Consider the following 23,315-nt stretch of genomic DNA (forward strand, 5'->3'; position numbering starts at 1 on the left):
TCTCTAATTAATAGTACAATTGTGTATTCCCAGTCCTTTTATAATTATTAATAAACATACAAAAAGTTGATTAGATATTGATTACATTTAGTAACATACTTTCAGTTCTGTACTTACATGTAACATAAATTTATACACAGCAATAACAAGCGTGCGGACCCCAATTTATTACTTATTTACTAAAGAAACACAACTACTTGTTCTGTTAAAATAAATAACTATTGACAGGATCTCTATATATGAATCCAAAATTAAATATACATATGATATAATTATCAAGTAGAAGGTTTGTTTAGTTCCAAAAAGTTTCTGAAACCCTTGAACCATATATAATTAGTGCTGTTTTTGTGATAGTTCTGAATGATACTGTGTACCACCCATGGGTGAGCTGGGGGCAACTGTTCCCCGAGCCAGTCGTAACCTGGGCTGATCTCATAATGAGATGGTCAGTTATTTTATTTGCAGTGATATGTTCTTATGTTCTGGACCAAGGCTCTGCGGAGTTCATTAAGGAGCACAAGTGCAGGGGAGCCCTCTTATCACGACTCTTCGGCTATGTAGAGATGCATGGATGCACCTTCCCAGCTTCTGTCTCTCGAGCAAGCTCCATGTTCTTTGAGGTGCAGTGCATATGATGTCAATCTTATTAGAGAGCCAGGAAGAGGTGTAGCCAGACAACAAGAAAAAAGGAAGAACACAGGAAATTAAGGTAATAGCTAGGGGCTGGAGAGAACCAGGGGGTGGCTAGTGAGAACCAGGGGGTACTGGACCATGGTGGGAAGAATCTGTAGAGTACCAGGGGAAATTGACTATAGAGAATGGAGAACCAGGACGAGAAGAGGCTGGAGAGAACTGTGGTGGTGGGGGGGGGGGGCGGGACAGGGTGAGGCTGAAGAGAACCAGGGTGGAAAGGGGTGGAGAGAACCAGTGGTGCAAAGATGGAAGGAGCTGGAGAGAATGAAGGGGGGTGGAAGAGCCTGGAGAAAACCAGGGGAGCAGATCTGAAGGGAACTAGGAAGGGATTGGGGGTGCAGCAGGTGGTCATAGCTGGAAGAACAGGTACAAGACAGCCGCACTCTCTTAACAACTGTAACTATCCTGGTGGCACTGTCTGAATTCTGTCGGTGTTGTCCTGCTTTCAGGAGACTGCCCGGATTCTGACGGTACTGTTACAATTTCGGGAGACTGCACCAATTCTGGTGGCACGGTCTTCATTCTGGCAGTACTGTCCCAATTTTGGGAGTCTGTACAAAGTTCTCAGAATTAACTTAATGTTGCTCTGCTATAGGGCAGCGGGCAATGAGGAGTGATATCCATATAATATTATTTCTTCCCTCCTTCATCACACGGAACATTATACAGGGCGAATAGAGGGAGCAGGTTGGAGAGTAGTATAGTGCCTACACCTGCTGCCACATTGCTACCAGCAGATGATCAATGAGCAGCTAACACTGGCCGGACTGTCCACCTAGATGAGCACAGGCAGTTCTTCTAGCGTCAGTGCTGGTGTATTATAACATATAACCTATAGAACATGGAACGTGTAGCACAAAACGAGTCCATTCCAGGTATTTCAGTAGCACAAGACTTTCACCAATTTGGCGAGTGCTGGTGCCTATCTTGCTCTGCTGAATTTATGACCACTCTCTTCTCATACAGAGACGGCATTATCTAGGTCTTCAGTCCTATACTCATCATGTGTCTCTGGAGTCCTCACTGCTTTCGCTATCAGTTGTAGACCACAAGGAAATAGGCTAATCCCTATCTATACCATTTCTTTTCCCGATCTCTCATTATCTTGGTTAGCCTCATCGTCTTTCTGACATTTCGGCTGGATGACCTTTCACACCTCAAACACAAAGGGCCTGATTCAGCCGTGCGTTCATCGGGAATCTGCACCTGTACAGGACCCATTCTGCGAGAGCGTGCACAATGGGTCCTGCTTAGACGCACACAGACTCTTGAATGCCTTTCCCTGATTGATAGGCAGAGGCATTTAAGGGGTGGTGCAGGGACGGCTGGTATTCCCGGAAATGGGGGCGTGTCTACCCCATTTTCTAGGAGTGGCCAGCGCACTGTGCTGGGCTTGCAAGGCGGCCAGCCTGAGTAAGCTGAGGCTCACACAGCTGGCCGGAGACCCGATGGTCATGATGGTGATCCCAGCCTGCGACCTCACTGGGATCGCCAATGCAGCAGGGGGCGTCGTACAGAGGGCATTGTACAGGGGCGTCGTACACCTCCTGCTGCATTTGCATTACTGCAAGGACACAATTGCACAGCTGCCTGCATGCAATCCTTGCTGAATCAGGCACAAAGATAGTAATCCCACCGGTCAGTAGACCTATATAGAAAATACTCACAGAATCTCCCACAAGACGCTGCAAACTCTCATTATCTCCAGCATGGCTACTGCAATTCCCTGCTTACTGGTCTTCCGTAATCAGACTTCCAGCCCCACAATTTATATTGAATTCGGCAGCCAGATAAAATTTTCCTGGTAAAACATTTTTCTGCTGTGACCCCGGTTTGCCAGTCCCTACATTGGCTGCCTGTAGTTTACCGTAATAAGTATAAAATACTTCTGCTAACACATAAGGCTATAATGAAATCAGATCTGTGTCTCTCATCCACACCCATCACCTGCTCCTAGTCACCATTACAGAAGTGTATTCGGGCTGCACCCACTCGGTGGAATGCCCTCCCATGCACAAGACTTTGCTCTAGTCTCCAAACCTTCCAGCAATCCCTGAGAACTCACCTCTTCAGCCAAACTGATCATATTCCAGAGCAGGGGCGTATCTATAATGGATGCAGGGTTTGCGGGGAACACGGGTCCTTGGGTCCAGGGGGGCCCCGCACTGCACACCCTGCACCCATAAAATTACTTACCTCTCCAGAGTCCTATGTCGGTGCTGGCGTCTGGCGCTGTAAAAACCACTGGAAAATGGCCGTGGCAGCCATTTTCTCGTCGTTTGTGCATGCGCAGTACAGGGAAAATGGCCGGCGCGGCCATTTTCCCAGTGATCTGTGCATACCCTATAGACACTGGGCACACTCTAGGAGACTGCACAGGGGCCCCCTCCTCTCTAGAAATGCCCCTGTTCCAGAGCCACCCACATAATCTCCCTATTACACTGATTATTACAGCCCTACACAGTGTTCACTCCAATCTTAAATTTATTCTCTATACTCAAACAACCCTCTAACCCCAAAGTCCGATTTCCCAATAGATTGTAAGCTTCTGAGCCGCACCCTTTTACCGCTTTGTCATTCTTTACTATCCAGTCTCATTTTATCACGTAATCCAATACTCTATCACTGTAAGTCAATATGTCAAACACAGTATCAATACCAGTAACCTCCTTATATCAAAGGATAAAGGTTTAGTCATTTGCTGGTGATGGAGAGACGTAATACAAACAGACGGGACATTATAATCCTCCTAACAGAGTCTCCTGAAGACCCCGGACCTGGACACTATAAGACGATACTTCCCTCTAATACTGTATATGGCTATTTTTTGATCTAATAAAATATTGTTGGTCTGAATTTGTTGTTAATGATATTATTTGAGGGCGTTACCTATACACAGTTTGGGTAGAATGTATAGATCCTATGGGTTTTTGCGTCCAGTTGTTGTGAGGTTAGACTCTGTGTGGGGCCCAAAATTTCATGTTATCTAATTGTTTGTAATATGTAAAATATAGCATGTTAATAAATAAAATCAGGATCTAGTAATGTTTTTGTATTTTTATTATTAATTATCTAAGTACTGAATATAGTCATTTATGTATTTTAGATCTGTAAGCCTTGCAGTGAATGTACTGATCTGTTAGCGATCTAACGTTTCTGTGTAATTCCTATAAAATCTCAGCTTAATCCGTCATCCATGATCTGATGCCAGAACACTCATTAGATGTATGTGGTGATGATTCAGTGTTATGTAATCAATGTCTATTAGGATCATTTGTCCAGAAACTCTCACGCACACCCGTATAATGTCCATTAATACATGACAAGGATGAAAGTATGCAGACACCCGAACATGATACACCCATAAGCCCATGTTTAGCATTTCATCCTATAACCCCAGGCATTAATATGTAATAAGTTCCCCTTTGCTGCTACTCCTCTGAGAAAGATTACATCCTGGAACATGGCTGCCGGGTTTCGCATCCTTTCAGCCACAAGACCCTTATTGAGCTCACCAATGATGTTGGATAATGAGGTCTGGCCGCAATTAGCGTTACAATTAAACCCAAAAGGTGTTTTTATGGGGTTGCATGCAGGTCTCTGTACAGGCCAGACAGGTTACTCCATACCAATCCCTGTGAACCATTTTGGGATAAGGCATTCTCCTGACATCCGCCAGTAAAGTGTCACTCTAGACAAATAATTTCCAGAATCCAATGGTGGTGAGCTTCACACCACTCCAGCTGACAGAGGCTTGTGTTCCATGATGCTCCAGAGTTCAATGGTGGTGTGCTTCACACTACAACTAACAGAGGCTTGTGATCCATGATGCTCCAGGAGTACAATGGTGGTGAGCTTCACACCACTCCAGCTGACAGAGGCTTGTGTTCCATGATGCTCCAGAATCCAATGCATCACACCACTCCAGCTGACAGAGGCTTGTGTTCCATGATGCTCCAGAATCCAATGCATCACACCACTCCAGCTGACAGAGGCTTGTGTTCCATGATGCTCCTGAGTACAATGGTGGTGTGATTCACACCACTCCAGCTGACAGAAGCTTGTGTTCCATGATGCTCCTGAGTACAATGGTTGTGTGATTCACATCACTTCAGCTGACAGAGGCTTGTGTTCCATGATGCTCCTGAGTACAATGGTGGTGAGCTTCACACCACTCCAGCTAACAGAGGCTTGTGTCTGGCTGCTTGATAATGGAAACTTGGTCCATGATACTCCAGATGATAATTTCTTCTGTTATGCTGATTCCAAAGGCAGTTTGTAACATGGTAGTGAGTGCTGAGCAGTCTCGGTCTGTGAGCTTGCCTGGCTATAAAACTTCATGGTTGATCTGTTGTTGCTTCTAGACTTTTCCACTTGATAAGAGCAACACTTACCGATGACCAGGGCAGTTCTAGGTGACATCCTATGACAGTGCCACAGTGAGTCACTGAGCTCTTCAGTACAGCTCATAAAATGGCTAATGCGTGACTGTGGCGATTGCGGGTCTGCATGCTGGTTTTTGTGTACAGTAAGTGTTGTTATGTGTGACTGAAATAAACAAACACACTAGTTGGATGTCCACATACTTTGGTCTTGTAGTTTATCTTGTGCATGGATAGAACCCCAATAAACCACTCCCTGCATCCTACAATCCACTCCACATCCATAAAATGCCCATTAAAATCTCCACTTCACAACATCCAACAAATCATCATCTTCCTTTATAGAACAACAGAATTGTCAGTGCACACGAAAACCATCATTCCATCATATAATCATCTTATCATCATATAACCATCATATCATCATTCCATCATATAACCATCTTATCATTATTCCATCATATAACCATCTTATCATTCCATCATATAATCATCTTATCATTCCATTTTATAACCATCTTGTCATCATATAACCATCTTGTCATCATATAACCATCTTATCATTCCATCATATAACCATCTTATCATCATTCCATCATATAACCATTCCATCATATAACCATCTTATCATCATATAACAATCTTATCATTCCATCATATCACTATCTTATCATTATTCCATCAAATAACCATCTTATTATTCCATCACATAACCATCTTATCATTATTCCATCATATAACCATCTTATCATCATTCCATCATATAACCATCTTATCATTCCATCATATAACCATCTTATCATTCCATCATATAACCATCTTATCATCATTCCATCATATAACCATCTTATCATTCCATCATATAACCATCTTGTCATTCCATCATATCACTATCTTATCATTATTCCATCAAATAACCATCTTATTATTCCATCACATAACCATCTTATCATTATTCCATCATATAACCATCTTATCATCATTCCATCATATAACCATCTTATCATTCCATCATATAACCATCTTATCATTCCATCATATAACCATCTTATCATCATTCCATCATATAACCATCTTATCATTCCATCATATAACCATCTTGTCATTCCATCATATAACCATCTTATCATCATTCCATCACATAACCATCTTATCATTATTCCATCACATAACCATCTTATCATTATTCCATCACATAACCATCTTATCATTATTCCATCATATAATCATCTTATTATTCATCATATAACCATCTTATCATTCCATCATATAACCATCTTATCATTCCATCATATAATCATCTTATCATTCCATTTTATAACCATCTTGTCATTCCATCATATAACCATCTTATCATCATATAACCATCTTATCATCATATAACCATCTTATCATTCCATCATATAACCATCTTATCATCATTCCATCATATAACCATTCCATCATATGACCATCTTATCATCATATAACCATCTTATCATTATTCCATCATATAACCATCTTATCATTATTCCATCATATAATCATCTTATTATTCCATCATATAACCATCATATCATTATATAACATCTTATTGTCGTTACTGACCGTTGCGTCGTACCCCATGTATGGAATGTTGCACTTTACGGAACTGTCCTCACTGTGCTTGCAGTCCTCTGCTGTAATGTTCTTGTACTGACACTCAAACAGGGATTTTTCATTTCCTGAACATTTGACTTCATTCATGTGAATGGGCCCCATGCCTGCAGGCGGAGAACGTTACATGTGAGGGGATAGAAGGAACAGATCTGCGGTAAATGATTATTCAGGACATGGTTCAGCAGGTTCAGGATGAAGAAGAGGATTACAGAGAAAACCTTCTTACACCAACTGTCCATTTATACGTTACTGTCTTTTATATAAACATTGCAGCTAACAGAAAGTATAGTAGTTGCCATGATATGCACATGAGGAAAGCGTATAATACAAACTTACAGACCTACAGGTGGGGGAATAAAAGCATTCCTGTATAGTACTGTATAAGGGTATCTGATGCCGGGTATGGAGTGCGGGTGAATGGGGGTGTCCGGTCCCCTTGTACTGAAAGTTGGACACCTTCTGCCTCCTAATGATTTGAAAAGAATCCTAAAGAGCACAGAGTGGTAATAGTATGGACATGGGCCAGAATGAGCCCCAGAGAAGCGTGGTAGACCATTGGAGGAGGGGGCACTCTGTCAGCAGATAATGGATGACGGACAATATGTTTTCCTGTTTGAGGCAATGTATTTTTTTCTGTGGGGGCAATGTATATGTTTTTTTTTTCCTGTGTGGAGGCAATGTGTTTTTTTCCTGTGGAGGCAATGTGTTTTTTCCTGTGTGGGGGCAATGTGTTTTTTCCTGTGTGGGGGCAATGTGTTTTTTCCTGTGTGGGGGCAATGTGTTTTTTCCTGTGTGGGGGCAATGTGTTTTTTCCTGTGTGGGGGCAATGTGTTTTTTCCTGTGTGGAGGCAATGTGTTTTTTTCCTGTGGAGGCAATGTGTTTTTTCCTGTGTGGGGGCAATGTGTTTTTTCCTGTGTGGGGGCAATGTGTTTTTTCCTGTGGGGAGGCAATGTGTTTTTTTCTGTGTGGGGGCAATGTGTTTTTTCCTGTGTGGGGGCAATGTGTTTTTTCCTGTGTGGGGGCAATGTGTTTTTTCCTGTGTGGGGGCAATGTGTTTTTTCCTGTGGGGACAATGTGTTTTTTTCCTGCGTGGGGCAATGTATATGTTTTATTTCCTGTGAGGGCAATGTGTTTTTTCCTGTGGGGCAATGTGTTTTTTCCTGTGGGGGCAATGTATTTGCCAGCCACCAAGCACAGGAAGGACTAGGAGCCGGGAAATGTGTCAATAAGTAAAGAGTACACCTGTGCAGTGAGATGTGTCAGTGAGTAATGAGTACACCTGTGCACCTGCTGGGTGACCTGGGAAATGTGTCAGTGAGTAATGAATACACCTGTGCTCCTGCTGGGTGACCTGGGAAATGTGTCAGTGAGTAATGATTACACCTGTGCACCTGCTGGGTAACCTGGGAAATGTGTCAGTGAGTAATGAATACACCTGTGCTCCTGCTGGGTGACCTGGGATATGTGTCAGTGAGTAATGAATACACCTGTGCTCCTGCTGGGTGACCTGGGAAATGTGTCAGTGAGTAATGATTACACCTGTGCTCCTGCTGGGTGACCTGGGAAATGTGTCAGTGAGTAATGATTACACCTGTGCTCCTGCTGGGTAACCTGGGAAATGTGTCAGTGAGTAATGAATACACCTGTGCTCCTGCTGGGTGACCTGGGAAATGTGTCAGTGAGTAATGATTACACCTGTGCACCTGCTGGGTGACCTGGGAAATGTGTCAGTGAGTAATGAATACACCTGTGCACCTGCTGGGTGACCTGGGAAATGTGTCAGTGAGTAATGATTACACCTGTGCACCTGCTGGGTGACCTGGGAAATGTGTCAGTGAGTAATGACTACACCTGTGCACCTGCTGGGTGACCTGGGAAATGTGTCAGTGAGTAATGATTACACCTGTGCACCTGCTGGGTGACCTGGGAAATGTGTCAGTGAGTAATGAATACACCTGTGCTCCTGCTGGGTGACCTGTGGAAAACGTGACCTGTGTGGGGTCCTGAGGACAAAGTTTGAGAACCACTGCACGTGATGATATGTATTCTGATCCGGCAAATCGGATGACATATCAGGCACATTGGCCAGTGTGTACGCGCTATGTAACTGACGATGCTCGCTCCCACGGGTCTTCAGTGGCATCGCCCATTGGACCTGCATGCATGTCCGATGGGCAATATTGTCAGCAGGGGCCACGCTGCCGAATGCAGCTCCCGGCATCGGCAAGTGCGTAAGCACCCCACCAGGTCCCGCCACATGCGACATCAGCTCTGGGTACACATCTCTAATGTACCCAGCTTAAGTCAGCTCAGCATAAATGGGGGATTCATCATCCTCTTCCCCTCTTGTAGAATCATACCCACCACCACTTCACAGAGGAGGACCTTTCTCCATATGGAGACCTGACACCGTGCACCCCACGTGTGGTACCTGTCTAAGAAAATTGTGGTCAAATCAAATCCCCTGCACCTTCTGACTACCCCATAAGCCCACTCAGGGTAACTAAGACCCGAAAGGCACGGGATTCCAATGGCCTTCGATACCTCCTAATAAACTTTTACATTAAAGGGGGAACTCAAGCAGGAAGTGGTCCATTGTCTCCTCCACCCTGGACACTCCTCCCGTGGACAACCAAAAATAATAACACAATCTACGGGGCGTGTCAGAAGGAGGTTGAGTGGGTGGTGGAAAGCCTCTTTTTGTCCAGCTGGGAGTCTTTTTCTTCTTACATGCCACGTGGATTTTGTTGTTATTTTTGTGAGAAGGTTTTGCGTACATCTGCCTGGAGGTGGCAGGAAATGGTGGTGGTTTGTTAGTTAATTGTGTGATTTAGAGTAGGTGATGTGTGTTATAAATCCTCACTTAGTCTTTCTTTGTAGGGGTTAGATCAGCGGTTTTCAACCGGTGTGCCGCAGGTGGTTGTTCAGTGTGCCGCACTGCCGTCGGAGCCAGCAGTCAGATCCGCTGATCAGTACAGCAGTCAGTGAGGCCCGGGCAGCACTGCTGCTGCTGAGCTCTTCTGGGAAGCTCAGGCACGCCCGGGCCGTGACCTCTATAGACACGGCGGCGTGACATCACAGGTCACGCCCGCCCGCTCACTTAGCCAGTCATCCCTCCTGCTCCACCAGCCTGCCCGCCCGCTTGCTCCACCAGTCGGCCCACCCACTCACTTAGCCAGTCATCCCGCCCGCTCCACCAGCCGACCCACCCACCCGCTCGCACTCTGCGCAGCCGATGAGGCACAGGTAGGTGCCAATAAATGTGTATTTATTCTTAAATAAATATACAAGGGGCTAATGTGGGAGCTAGTGTGACTTGTTGTTTTTGGGGGGAGCAATGTGTTTTTATTTTTTCTGTAGGGGTCAGCCAGTGGTTTTTTTTGTGTGGGGAGCAATGTGGTTTATACTTATTCTTGTGGCCTGGTTTCTGTGGGGGCCAGCCAATGTTATTTTTTTCTATGGGTCCCAATGTATGTGTGTTTTATACCTGAGGAGGCCAATGTATGTGTGTTTTATACCTGAGGAGGCCAATGTATGTGTGTTTTATTCCTGAGGAGGCCAATGTATGTGTGTTTTATTCCTGTGGGGCCAATGTAGTGTGTTTTATTCCTGTGGAGGCCAATGTAGTGTGTTTTATACCTGAGGAGGCCAATGTATGTGTATTTTATTCCCGTGGGGCCAATGTATGTGTATTTTAATCCCGTGGAGGCCAATGTATGTGTGTTTTATACCTGAGGAGGCCAATGTATGTGTGTTTTATTCCTGTGGGGCCAATGTAGTGTGTTTTATTCCTGTGGAGGCCAATGTAGTGTGTTTTATACCTGAGGAGGCCAATGTATGTGTATTTTATTCCCGTGGGGCCAATGTATGTGTATTTTAATCCCGTGGAGGCCAATGTATGTGTGTTTTATTCCTGCGGAGGCCAATGTATGTGTGTTTTATTCCTGCGGAGGCCAATGTATATGTGTTTTATTCCTGCGGAGGCCAATGTATATGTGTTTTATTCCTGCGGAGGCCAATGTATGTGTGTTTTATTCCTGCGGGGGCCAATGTATGTGTGTTTTATTCCTGCGGGGGCCAATGTATGTGTGTTTTATTCCTGCGGGGGCCAATGTATGTGTGTTTTATTCCTGCGGGGGCCAATGTATGTGTGTTTTATTCCTGCGGAGGCCAATGTATGTGTGTTATATTCCTATGGAGGCCAATGTATGTGTGTTTTATTCCTGTGGGGCCAATGTATGTGTGTTTTATTCCTGTGGGGCCAATGTATATGTGTTTTATTCCTGCGGAGGCCAATGTAGTGTGTTTTATTCCTGCGGGGGCCAATGTATGTGTGTTTTATTCCTGCGGGGGCCAATGTATGTGTGTTTTATTCCTGCGGGGGCCAACGTATGTGTGTTTTATTCCTGCGGAGGCCAATGTATGTGTGTTTTATTCCTGCGGGGGCCAATGTATGTGTGTTTTATTCCTGCGGGGGCCAATGTATGTGTGTTTTATTCCTGCGGAGGCCAATGTATGTGTGTTTTATTCCTGTGGGGCCAATGTATGTGTGTTTTATACCTGTGGGGCCAATGTATGTGTGTTTTATTCCTGCGGGGGCCAATGTATATGTGTTTTATTCCTGTGGGGCCAATGTATGTGTGTTTTATACCTGTGGGGCCAATGTATGTGTGTTTTATTCCTGCGGGGGCCAATGTATGTGTGTTTTATTCCTGCGGGGGCCAACGTATGTGTGTTTTATTCCTGCGGAGGCCAATGTATGTGTGTTTTATTCCTGCGGGGGCCAATGTATGTGTGTTTTATTCCTGCGGGGGCCAATGTATGTGTGTTTTATTCCTGCGGAGGCCAATGTATATGTGTTTTATTCCTGTGGGGCCAATGTATGTGTGTTTTATACCTGTGGGGCCAATGTATGTGTGTTTTATACCTGAGGAGGCCAATGTATGTGTGTTTTATTCCTGTGGGGCCAATGTAGTGTGTTTTATTCCTATGGAGGCCAATGTATGTGTGTTTTATACCTGAGGAGGCCAATGTATGTGTGTTTTATTCCAGTGGGGCCAATGTATGTGTATTTTATTCCTGTGGGGCCAATGTATGTGTATTTTAATCCCGTGGAGGCCAATGTATGTGTGTTTTATTCCTGCGGAGGCCAATGTATGTGTGTTTTATTCCTGCGGAGGCCAATGTATATGTGTTTTATACCTGAGGAGGCCAATGTATGTGTGTTTTATTCCTGTGGGGCCAATGTATGTGTGTTTTATTCCTGTGGGGCCAATGTAGTGTGTTTTATACCTGAGGAGGCCAATGTATGTGTGTTTTATTCCAGTGGGGCCAATGTATGTGTATTTTAATCCCGTGGAGGCCAATGTATGTGTGTTTTATTCCTGCGGAGGCCAATGTATGTGTGTTATATTCCTATGGAGGCCAATGTATGTGTGTTTTATTCCTGTGGGGCCAATGTATGTGTGTTTTATTCCTGTGGGGCCAATGTATATGTGTTTTATTCCTGCGGAGGCCAATGTATGTGTGTTTTATTCCTGCGGGGGCCAATGTATGTGTGTTTTATTCCTGCGGGGGCCAATGTATGTGTGTTTTATTCCTGCGGAGGCCAATGTATGTGTGTTTTATTCCTGCGGGGGCCAATGTATGTGTGTTTTATTCCTGCGGGGGCCAATGTATGTGTGTTTTATTCCTGCGGAGGCCAATGTATATGTGTTTTATTCCTGTGGGGCCAATGTATGTGTGTTTTATACCTGTGGGGCCAATGTATGTGTGTTTTATACCTGAGGAGGCCAATGTATGTGTGTTTTATTCCTGTGGGGCCAATGTAGTGTGTTTTATTCCTATGGAGGCCAATGTATGTGTGTTTTATACCTGAGGAGGCCAATGTATGTGTGTTTTATTCCAGTGGGGCCAATGTATGTGTATTTTATTCCTGTGGGGCCAATGTATGTGTATTTTAATCCCGTGGAGGCCAATGTATGTGTGTTTTATTCCTGCGGAGGCCAATGTATGTGTGTTTTATTCCTGCGGAGGCCAATGTATATGTGTTTTATACCTGAGGAGGCCAATGTATGTGTGTTTTATTCCTGTGGGGCCAATGTATGTGTGTTTTATTCCTGTGGGGCCAATGTATGTGTGTTTTATACCTGAGGAGGCCAATGTATGTGTGTTTTATTCCAGTGGGGCCAATGTATGTGTATTTTATTCCTGTGGGGCCAATGTATGTGTATTTTAATCCCGTGGAGGCCAATGTATGTGTGTTTTATTCCTGCGGAGGCCAATGTATGTGTGTTTTATTCCTGCGGAGGCCAATGTATGTGTGTTTTATTCCAGCGGAGGCCAATGTATATGTGTTTTATTCCTGTGGGGGCAATGTGTGTGCATTTTATTCCTGTGGGGGTCAATGTGTGTGTTTTATTCCTGTGGGGGCAATGTGTGTGCATTTTATTCCTGTGGGGGTCAATGTGTGTGTTTTATTCCTGTGGGGGGCAATGTATGTGTGTTTTATTCCTGTGGGGGTCAATGTGTGTGTTTTATTCCTGTGGGGGCAATGTGTGTGCATTTTATTCCTGTGGCGGTCAATGTGTGTGTTTTATTCCTGTGGGGGTCAATGTATGTGTGTTTTATTCCTGCAGAGGCCAATGTATGTGTGTTTTATTCCTGTGGGGGTCAATGTGTGCATTTTATTCCTGTGGGGGTCAATGTGTGTGTTTTATTCCTGTGGGGGTCAATGTGTGCATTTTATTCCTGTGGGGGTCAATGTATGTGTTTTTTATTGGTCGCGCACACACATCACTGGATGGTGTACCTTGGCAATTTTAAAATCTTGTGCAGTGTGCCTCAAGTTGAAAAAGATTGAAAATCGCAAGGGTTAGATGGTATAAGATCAGGTTTGGGGATATTTGTTTTGGAGGGGGCATAGTATGTGGTAATATTATGTGTATCTAAGTTTTTGTTGTTGTTATGTATATTATATTATACATATATTTATGCTATTTATGTATTTTATGTTGCAAGTTTTAAAATAAATTAAGTTTTATCATATATCTATAGCCTGTGTGTATACATCATATATCTATAGCCTGTGTGTATACATCACATATCTATAGCCTGCGTGTATACATCATATCTATAGCCTGTGTGTATACATCATATATCTATAGCCTGTGTACATACATCATATATCTATAGCCAGCATGTATACATCATATATCTATAGCCTGCGCGTATACATCATATCTATAGCCTGTGTGTATACATCATATCTATAGCCTGCATGCATACATCATATATCTATAGCCTGCATGTATACATCATATCTATAGCCTGCGTGTATACATCATATCTACAGCCTGTGTGTATACATCATATCTACAGCCTGTGTGTATACATCATATCTACAGCCTGTGTGTATACATCATATATCTATAGCCTGTGTGTATACATCATATCTATAGCCTGCGTGTATACATTATATATCTATAGCCTGCATGCATACATCATATCTATAGCCTGCGTGTATACATCATGCTGCTAAGTCAGTGGGAGTCATCTCTAGGGACCTCAAATCCATCACATAGTGGGAGCCATCTCTAGGGACCTCATATACATCATATAGTGGGAGCCATCACTAGGGACCTCATACACATCATATAGTGGGAGCCATCACTAGGGACCTCATATACATCATATAGTGGGAGCCATCACTAGGGACCTCATACACATCATATAGTGGGAGCCATCTCTAGGGACCTCAAATCCATCACATAGTGGGAGCCATTTCTAGAAACCTCATATAGTAGGAGCCATCTCTAGGGACCTCATACACATCATATAGTGGGAGCCATCACTAGGGACCTCATATACATCATATAGTGGGAGCCATCACTAGGGACCTCATACACATCATACAGTGGGAGCCATCACTAGGGACCTCACAAAGTGGGAGCCATCTCCAGGGACCTCATATACATCACATAGTGGAAGCCATCTCCAGGGACTTCATATACATCACATAGTGGGAGCCATCACTAGGGGCCTCATATACATCACATAGTGGGAGCCATCTCTAGGGACCTCATACACATCACATAGTGGGAGCCATCTCTAGGGACCTCATACACATCACATAGTGGGAGCCATCTCTAGGGACCTCATACACATCATATATTGGGAGCCATCTCTAGGGACCTCATATACCTCACATAGTGGGAGCCATCTCTAGGGACCTCATACACATCATATAGTGGGAGCCATCTCTAGGAGCCTCATATACATCATATAGTGGAAGCCATCTCTAGGGACCTCATACACATCATATAGTGGGAGCCATCACTAGGGAACTCATACACATCATATAGTGGGAGCCATCACTAGGGACCTCATACACATCATATAGTGGGAGCCATCACTAGGGACCTCATACACATCACATAGTGGGAGCCATCTCTAGGGACCTCATACACATCACATAGTGGGAGCCATCTCTAGGGACCTCAAACACATCATATAGTGGGAGCCATCTCTAGGAGCCTCATATACATCATATAGTGGAAGCCATCTCTAGGGACCTCATAAACATTATATATTGGGAGCCATCACTAGGGACCTCATATACATCACATAGTGGGAGCCATCTCTAGGGACCTCATACACATCATATAGTGGGAGCCATCACTAGGGAACTCATACACATCATATAGTGGGAGCCATCACTAGGGACCTCATACACATCATATAGTGGGAGCCTGACATAACTAATGACCCCGATACACCTACGAGATTTGTAGACGATCACACGATTTTCGACTCGACGTACGTTCAGTCTTGTTTAACTCCTGCATGTTTTCATCCGATGCGCGCTCCCGTGGTTCTTTCAATCGTATCTTATGATCATATGTGCAGCACATATGTTCCATCGTATCGTGTTCAGAAGTGGCATTTTTTATTACGTGCGATCTTTCGTGTGGTATTAGTCATTTCAATGACTGTTTGTCCATATTCCCTAATGAGCGCGTGAGACACAGGATCGATCTTACGACAGATCCTGTGCTAAGAAAAAACAGAAATGGTGACGATGGGACTGCAGGGTAATGCGATGTGATCTGATCGGATGCTGATCGCGTAGGTGTATGCGCCCTATTATACTTCTCCCAGATTTTATTTAATTAGAAATGATTGTTATTGTGCCCTATGTATTGTATGCAGGTTCCTAAATAAATTGCTGTTCTTACATGGATATTGTCCATACTGAAGGCACTAATCAGACCCTAATTTCCATGCTTTTAGTGCTACGGCAGCGAGATTAGTAATGCGCTTAGTTTATTACATGATGTAAATGGTAGTTGTGTAAAACCTTATTAGCTGGAGATTTCATGATGAAGAGTCAGTAATTTGGGATTCATCACCCACCTCCCTCTCTAGCTGTCAGCTCCCTCATCCCCCTCCTTATGTGAGATCATACAATACATATTCGTGTTAGGCAGCCAGGTGTATTGTTGCTTGTGGTTACAATGATAAGACAATGTTGTTCCACCCCGACACACAGAGTAGTGGAATAAAACAATAACTATGTGTGTTATTTTGCTTTGTACAGTACTTGGAAATGGATCCGCAGTAACAAAGCCTGAAGCCATCTCCGCAGACAGCAGTCAGTCATTGTATATATGAGACATAAGACATTGGCTTCTGCAATGGCCACTCACCCTGTCCCATCCGCGCTCCAGTCAAAGCTTCCTTCGCACTTCCAAAGCCCAACTCTCTACACACCACACTAGCTGCCTGCACATCCCAGCGGTCATCGCACACCGTGCCCCACTGTCCATTCTTCAAGATCTCCACACGGCCCTCTCCTGGACGTGCTCCTCCTTTCAGCCGGATAATCTCCTGTAAGAGATGGCACAGGAATGATATATGATGAGTGCGTGTTTGCATGTAGCCCCTACACGCTGCTCATGGAATCACATACTAACCTCATGCTGCTGCTGCTGCGGGGGCACTTTCTTCTTCTTCATGGCCGCCTGTCCTGAGGCTCCCTGAGCAGAGAATAAAGGCCCAATGGTGCAACTCACAACAACCGGGGCTCCGTCCTGGCAGCCAACAGAGCCGTTCACTTTGTAGAATTCCAGAGGACACAGAGACAGGTGAACTTCTGTCCCAGCGCACTTCACCGAGTGCAAGCGGAAAGACGGCTTCTGCTTGTCCAGGTACAGCCTGTGCCAGAGAGATGAAGCAATGGAGAATCAGCCAGCTGGATCACAGTGCTTCTACTGAGGAGATATTACCTGGTCCAAAAACTGTGCTGGGACTCGTGGTCACCAGATATTTCTTCTTACAGGTCAGTACCTGCTACAGATGGAATGTGGACAATATAGACTTCATATAGCCGTTTCCATATGAGGAAAGTCGCAGTAACTAAAGTAAAATGACCCAAGTAAGGTGACAGTAATGGAGGCATCTGAGACACCAGGTCACCTAAAGAAACAGGAGAACCGTAAACATGGCGCTAAGTGACCACTGGTTTCAATGATCCCAAAATCAATCCAAAGATCGATGCTAAATATCTGCCCAAAGGCACCAAAACACCACATCAATGTCATGAGGACCACGCGGCCCAACCAAGGGCCTGATTCAGAGACTGACGCTTATGCGATCGCAACTGTGTTTCCGTACGCTACGCAGTTGCAAAATTATGCAAATATTGGCAAAGATCACGGGAGCATAAAGACGCCCACTGCTGCCTTCTCACCTGCGTGCGACTACGCATACCTACAGAAACATCGGTGCCATTGAAGTTCATCGGCAGCCATTTTACCCTTGCGGAAGGCCAGACCTGACGCAGGCCAAGGAGCTCTTCTGCCACGCAGAGCTGTGTATGCAATTGTAGTGGCTAATTTATGCACGCCCACGTAACGGCGTTCAAACGGCCAGGCACGCCTGCGTTTCGCTAACCACCCTCTGTCAACACCCCAAAATGGTCACTTCCTGTCAATCAATCTGCAATGGGCCTCTGTGGTCTGCGTGAACTCAGGGCGATCGCACTGCGGTCTTCGTGCACGCACACTGCGAAGCATACGCATGCGCTATGGCAAACAATCGCTCGATCTGCGTGCGATTTGCAGTTGCGTTCATCTCTGAATCAGGCCCCAAGGAACTATATAAAGCAAACGCTCATTTCTACTGTTTAAACCAAGATGGTAGTCGGAGAAATGGCGCCAAATGAGTGAGAGTCTCCATCACAGACTCGCTGCGCAGAGAAGGGGGCGATGTGATGAGACCTGGAGCAGATGGGTAATAGGACCCGGCTGGGAACCGGTTAGGAGTGAAACGTACTCGTATCCAGGTTTTGTGCGCAGTTGTGTAACTATTTGGCGCAATCTACCCAACATGGCGTTAAGCGAAGTCTTAGGAGTCAGAATTGAAGGTTCTGAAATTTCACCCAGTTTCTTTGTGGTATAATGAGGACATTAATGGGAGACACAATTATTATATAGATTGTTAATATGCCCTCTGTAATAAAAGTACAATAGTAAGTATCAGGTGTTCTTTGTCCTCGTGTGTTCCTCCCACCACAAGGATCCCCCGTGGTCGTCTGCTTACTGGATACCAAACGTCATTCTGCATAGTACCTGGGTCTCCGATGGGCGAGGAATTTGGGGATCTCCCTGAAAGCATATTTGTACTAACAGACAAGACAACGCAAGCAATGTGCAATGTCTCGCCTGTCACTACCGTGTCTCGGCAATCGCACAATCCTGGATGACACGGCTGTATACCCAGGAATCGCACAATCCTGGATGACACGGCTGTATACCCAGGAATCGCACAATCCTGGATCACACGGCTGTATACCCAGGAATCGCACAATCCTGGATCACACGGCTGTATACCCGGGAATCGCACAATCCTGGATGACACGGCTGTATACCCAGGAATCGCACAATCCTGGATGACACGGCTGTATACCCAGCAGTCGTACAATCCTGGATCACACGGCTGTATACCCAGGAGTCGCACAATCCTGGATGACACGGCTGTATACCCGGGAATCGCACAATCCTGGATGACACGGCTGTATACCCAGGAATCGCACAATCCTGGATGACACGGTTGTATACCCAGCAATCGCACAATCCTGGATGACACGGCTGTATACCCAGGAATCGCGCAATCCTGGATCACACGGCTGTATTCCCAGGAATCGCGCAATCCTGGATCAGACGGCTGTATACCCAGGAATCGCACAATCCTGGATCACACGGCTGTATTCCCAGGAATCGCGCAATCCTGGATCAGACGGCTGTATACCCAGGAATCGCACAATCCTGGATCACACGGTTGTATACCCAGGAATCACACAATCCTGGATCACACGGCTGTATACCCAGGAATCTCACAATCCTGGATCACACGGCTGTATACCCAGGAATCGCACAATCCTGGATCACACGGCTGTATACCCGGGAATCGTACAATCCTGGATGACACGGCTGTATACCCAGGAATCGCGCAATCCTGGATCACACGGCTGTATTCCCAGGAATCGCCCAATCCTGGATCACACGGTTGTATACCCAGGAATCGCACAATCCTGGATCACACGGCTGTATACCCAGGAATCTCACAATCCTGGATCACACGGTTGTATACCCAGGAATCGCACAATCCTGGATCACACGGCTGTATACCCGGGAATCGCACAATCCTGGATCACACGGCTGTATACCCGGGAATCGCACAATCCTGGATGACACGGCTGTATACCCGGGAATCGCACAATCCTGGATCACACGGTTGTATACCCAGGAATCGCACAATCCTGGATCACACGGCTGTATACCCAGGAATCGCACAATCCTGGATGACACGGTTGTATACCCAGGAATCGCACAATCCTGGATGACACGGTTGTATACCCAGCAGTCGCACAATCCTGGATCACACGGCTGTATACCCAGGAGTCGCACAATCCTGGATGACACTGTTGTATACCCGGGAATCGCACAATCCTGGATGACACGGCTGTATACCCGGGAATCGCACAATCCTGGATGACACGGCTGTATACCCAGGAATCGCACAATCCTGGATGACACGGTTGTATACCCAGCAATCGCACAATCCTGGATGACACGGCTGTATACCCAGGAATCGCACAATCCTGGATGACACGGCTGTATACCCAGGAATCGCACAATCCTGGATCACACGGCTGTATACCCAGGAATCGCGCAATCCTGGATCACACGGCAGTATACCCAGGAATCGCCCAATCCTGGATCACACGGTTGTATACCCAGGAATCGCACAATCCTGGATCACACGGCTGTATACCCAGGAATCTCACAATCCTGGATCACACGGCTGTATACCCGGGAATCTCACAATCCTGGATCACACGGCTGTATACCCGGGAATCGCACAATCCTGGATGACACGGCTGTATACCCAGGAATCGCACAATCCTGGATCACACGGCTGTATACCCAGGAATCGCACAATCCTGGATCACACGGCTGTATACCCGGGAATCGCACAATCCTGGATGACACGGCTGTATACCCAGGAATCGCACAATCCTGGATCACACGGTTGTATACCCAGGAATCGCACAATCCTGGATCACACGGTTGTATACCCAGGAATCGCACAATCCTGGATCACACGGCTGTATACCCGGGAATCGCACAATCCTGGATCACACGGCTGTATACCCGGGAATCGCACAATCCTGGATGACACGGCTGTATACCCGGGAATCGCACAATCCTGGATCACACGGTTGTATACCCAGGAATCGCACAATCCTGGATCACACGGCTGTATACCCAGGAATCGCACAATCCTGGATGACACGGTTGTATACCCAGGAATCGCACAATCCTGGATGACACGGTTGTATACCCAGGAATCGCACAATCCTGGATGACACGGTTGTATACCCAGGAATCGCACAATCCTGGATGACACGGTTGTATACCCAGGAATCGCACAATCCTGGATCACACGGCTGTATACCCAGGAATCGCACAATCCTGGATCACACGGCAGTATACCCAGGAATCGCACAATCCTGGATGACACGGCTGTATACCCAGGAATCGCACAATCCTGGATGACACGGTTGTATACCCAGAAATCGCACAATCCTGGATGACACGGTTGTATACCCAGGAATCGCACAATCCTGGATGACACGGCTGTATACCCAGCAATCGCACAATCCTGGATGACACGGCTGTATACCCAGGAATCGCACAATCCTGGATGACACGGTTGTATACCCAGGAATCGCACAATCCTGGATGACACGGTTGTATACCCAGGAATCGCACAATCCTGGATGACACGGTTGTATACCCAGCAATCGCACAATCCTGGATGACACGGTTGTATACCCAGGAATCGCACAATCCTGGATGACACGGTTGTATACCCAGGAATCGCACAATCCTGGATGACACGGTTGTATACCCAGCAATCGCACAATCCTGGATGACACGGCTGTATACCCAGGAATCGCACAATCCTGGATCACACGGTTGTATACCCAGGAATCTCACAATCCTGGATCACACGGTTGTATACCCAGGAATCGCACAATCCTGGATGACACGGTTGTATACCCAGGAATCGCACAATCCTGGATGACATGGTTGTATACCCAGGAATCGCACAATCCTGGATGACACGGTTGTATACCCAGGAATCGCACAATCCTGGATGACACGGTTGTATACCCAGCAATCGCACAATCCTGGATGACACGGTTGTATACCCAGGAATCGCACAATCCTGGATGACACGGTTGTATACCCAGGAATCGCACAATCCTGGATGACACGGTTGTATACCCAGCAATCGCACAATCCTGGATGACACGGCTGTATACCCAGGAATCGCACAATCCTGGATCACACGGTTGTATACCCAGGAATCTCACAATCCTGGATCACACGGTTGTATACCCAGGAATCGCACAATCCTGGATGACACGGTTGTATACCCAGGAATCGCACAATCCTGGATGACATGGTTGTATACCCAGGAATCGCACAATCCTGGATGACACGGTTGTATACCCAGGAATCGCACAATCCTGGATGACACGGTTGTATACCCAGCAATCGCACAATCCTGGATCACACGGTTGTATACCCAGGAATCGCACAATCCTGGATCACACGGTTGTATACCCAGGAATCGCACAATCCTGGATCACACGGCTGTATACCCATACTGTGTATAAAAGAAAAATCAGAATGGAGGCTTAGACTGTGCTATGATAAATATGATGCTTTGGAACATGAAGTAGCCAATAACCATACTTGCATTTTGACCTAGAAGCTCCTGTAGTAAGAGTCCCAGTAACGCAGGACGTGTCAGGTCAGTGGGGGCGATTCAGACCCACTCGCTAACAAGCGATCGCTCGGTGCGTGACGTAGCATGTGTATGCAAATATGCAATCGCAGAGGCACTCGCTGTACAAACATGCAGACGCCCATCCGATACTAAAGTCCACCCACTTCCCTCTACGAGCGAACGATGTGACGCCGCAACATAAGGGGGAACATCGGTACCATTGTGCACCATCGGACCCTTTTGCACCACTAACATAGACCTGAGGCTCCCGCAAACACTGCGAGTGCTGCTGACTTTAATCCAGCCCTGTGACGTCAATGCTGATGATGCGTGTTACTTATGGAGGCCCATGAAACAGCGTTCAGATGCTCTGACACACCTGCGTTCACACAACCACTCCCCCGTCAATGCCCCTTAACGGCATCAAGTGTCACTCAAGCTTCCGGGCCTTTGGCGTGCTTCGAGTATTCGCTTCCCGATCGCTGTGATAGGTTTGCGCACACGCACTGAGTACTTAAACATCAGCGGCTAGCGAGCAAATGCCCGCTTGCGACCGGGTCTGAATCGCCCCCAGTGTACGTAGGACTGAGAGAAGGAAACCAGATGCGAGTGACGGCACCAGAGCTGAACTTTTAGGTCATAAAGAAGCAGAATGAGGGAGAGGTATCTGATGGCATCACCCCAGACAGAACAGCAGGGGCATGGATGGGTACACAGAACAGCAGGGGCACGGATGCGTACACACAGAACAGCAGGGGCACGGATGGGAACACACAGAACAGCAGGGGCACGGATGGGTATACACAGAACAGCAGGGGCACGGATGGGTATACACAGAACAGCAGGGGCAGATATGGGTACACACAGAACAGCAGGGGCAGGGATGGGTACACACAGAACAGCAGGGGCACGGATGGGTATACACAGAACAGCAGGGGCACGGATGGGTATACACAGAACAGCAGGGGCAGATATGGGTACACACAGAACAGCAGGGGCAGGGATGGGTACACACAGAACAGCAGGGGCACGGATGGGAACACACAGAACAGCAGGGGCACGGATGGGTACACACAGAACAGCAGGGGCAGGGATGGGTACACACAGAACAGCAGGGGCAGGGATGGGTACACACAGAACAGCAGGGGCACGGATGGGTATACACAGAACAGCAGGGGCACGGATGGGTACACAGAACAGCAGGGGCACGGATGGGTACACACAGAACAGCAGGGGCA

The 23,315-nt window shown here is 46.2% G+C and overlaps 1 protein-coding gene across 4 annotated transcripts in view; it reads right to left on the reverse strand.

Annotated features, from left to right (window-relative positions):
• LOXL3 (lysyl oxidase like 3) overlaps positions 1 to 23,315 on the reverse strand; it is a 302,460-nt gene that overhangs the window by 48,348 nt on the left and 230,797 nt on the right. For all 4 annotated transcript variants that reach the window (XM_088457549.1, XM_088457548.1, XM_088457546.1 and 1 more), the window contains 3 exons: positions 16,689 to 16,929; positions 16,422 to 16,602; positions 6,663 to 6,817 (listed from right to left, as the gene is read on the reverse strand). In XM_088457549.1, the coding sequence (XP_088313675.1) occupies positions 6,663 to 6,817; positions 16,422 to 16,602; positions 16,689 to 16,929 (577 nt within the window). The remainder of the gene's footprint in view (positions 1 to 6,662; positions 6,818 to 16,421; positions 16,603 to 16,688; positions 16,930 to 23,315) is intronic.

This window comes from Taudactylus pleione, unplaced genomic scaffold (assembly GCF_031769625.1).
Source record: "Taudactylus pleione unplaced genomic scaffold, aTauple2 ptg000766l, whole genome shotgun sequence".
NCBI classification, from domain to species: Eukaryota; Metazoa; Chordata; class Amphibia; order Anura; family Myobatrachidae; genus Taudactylus; species Taudactylus pleione.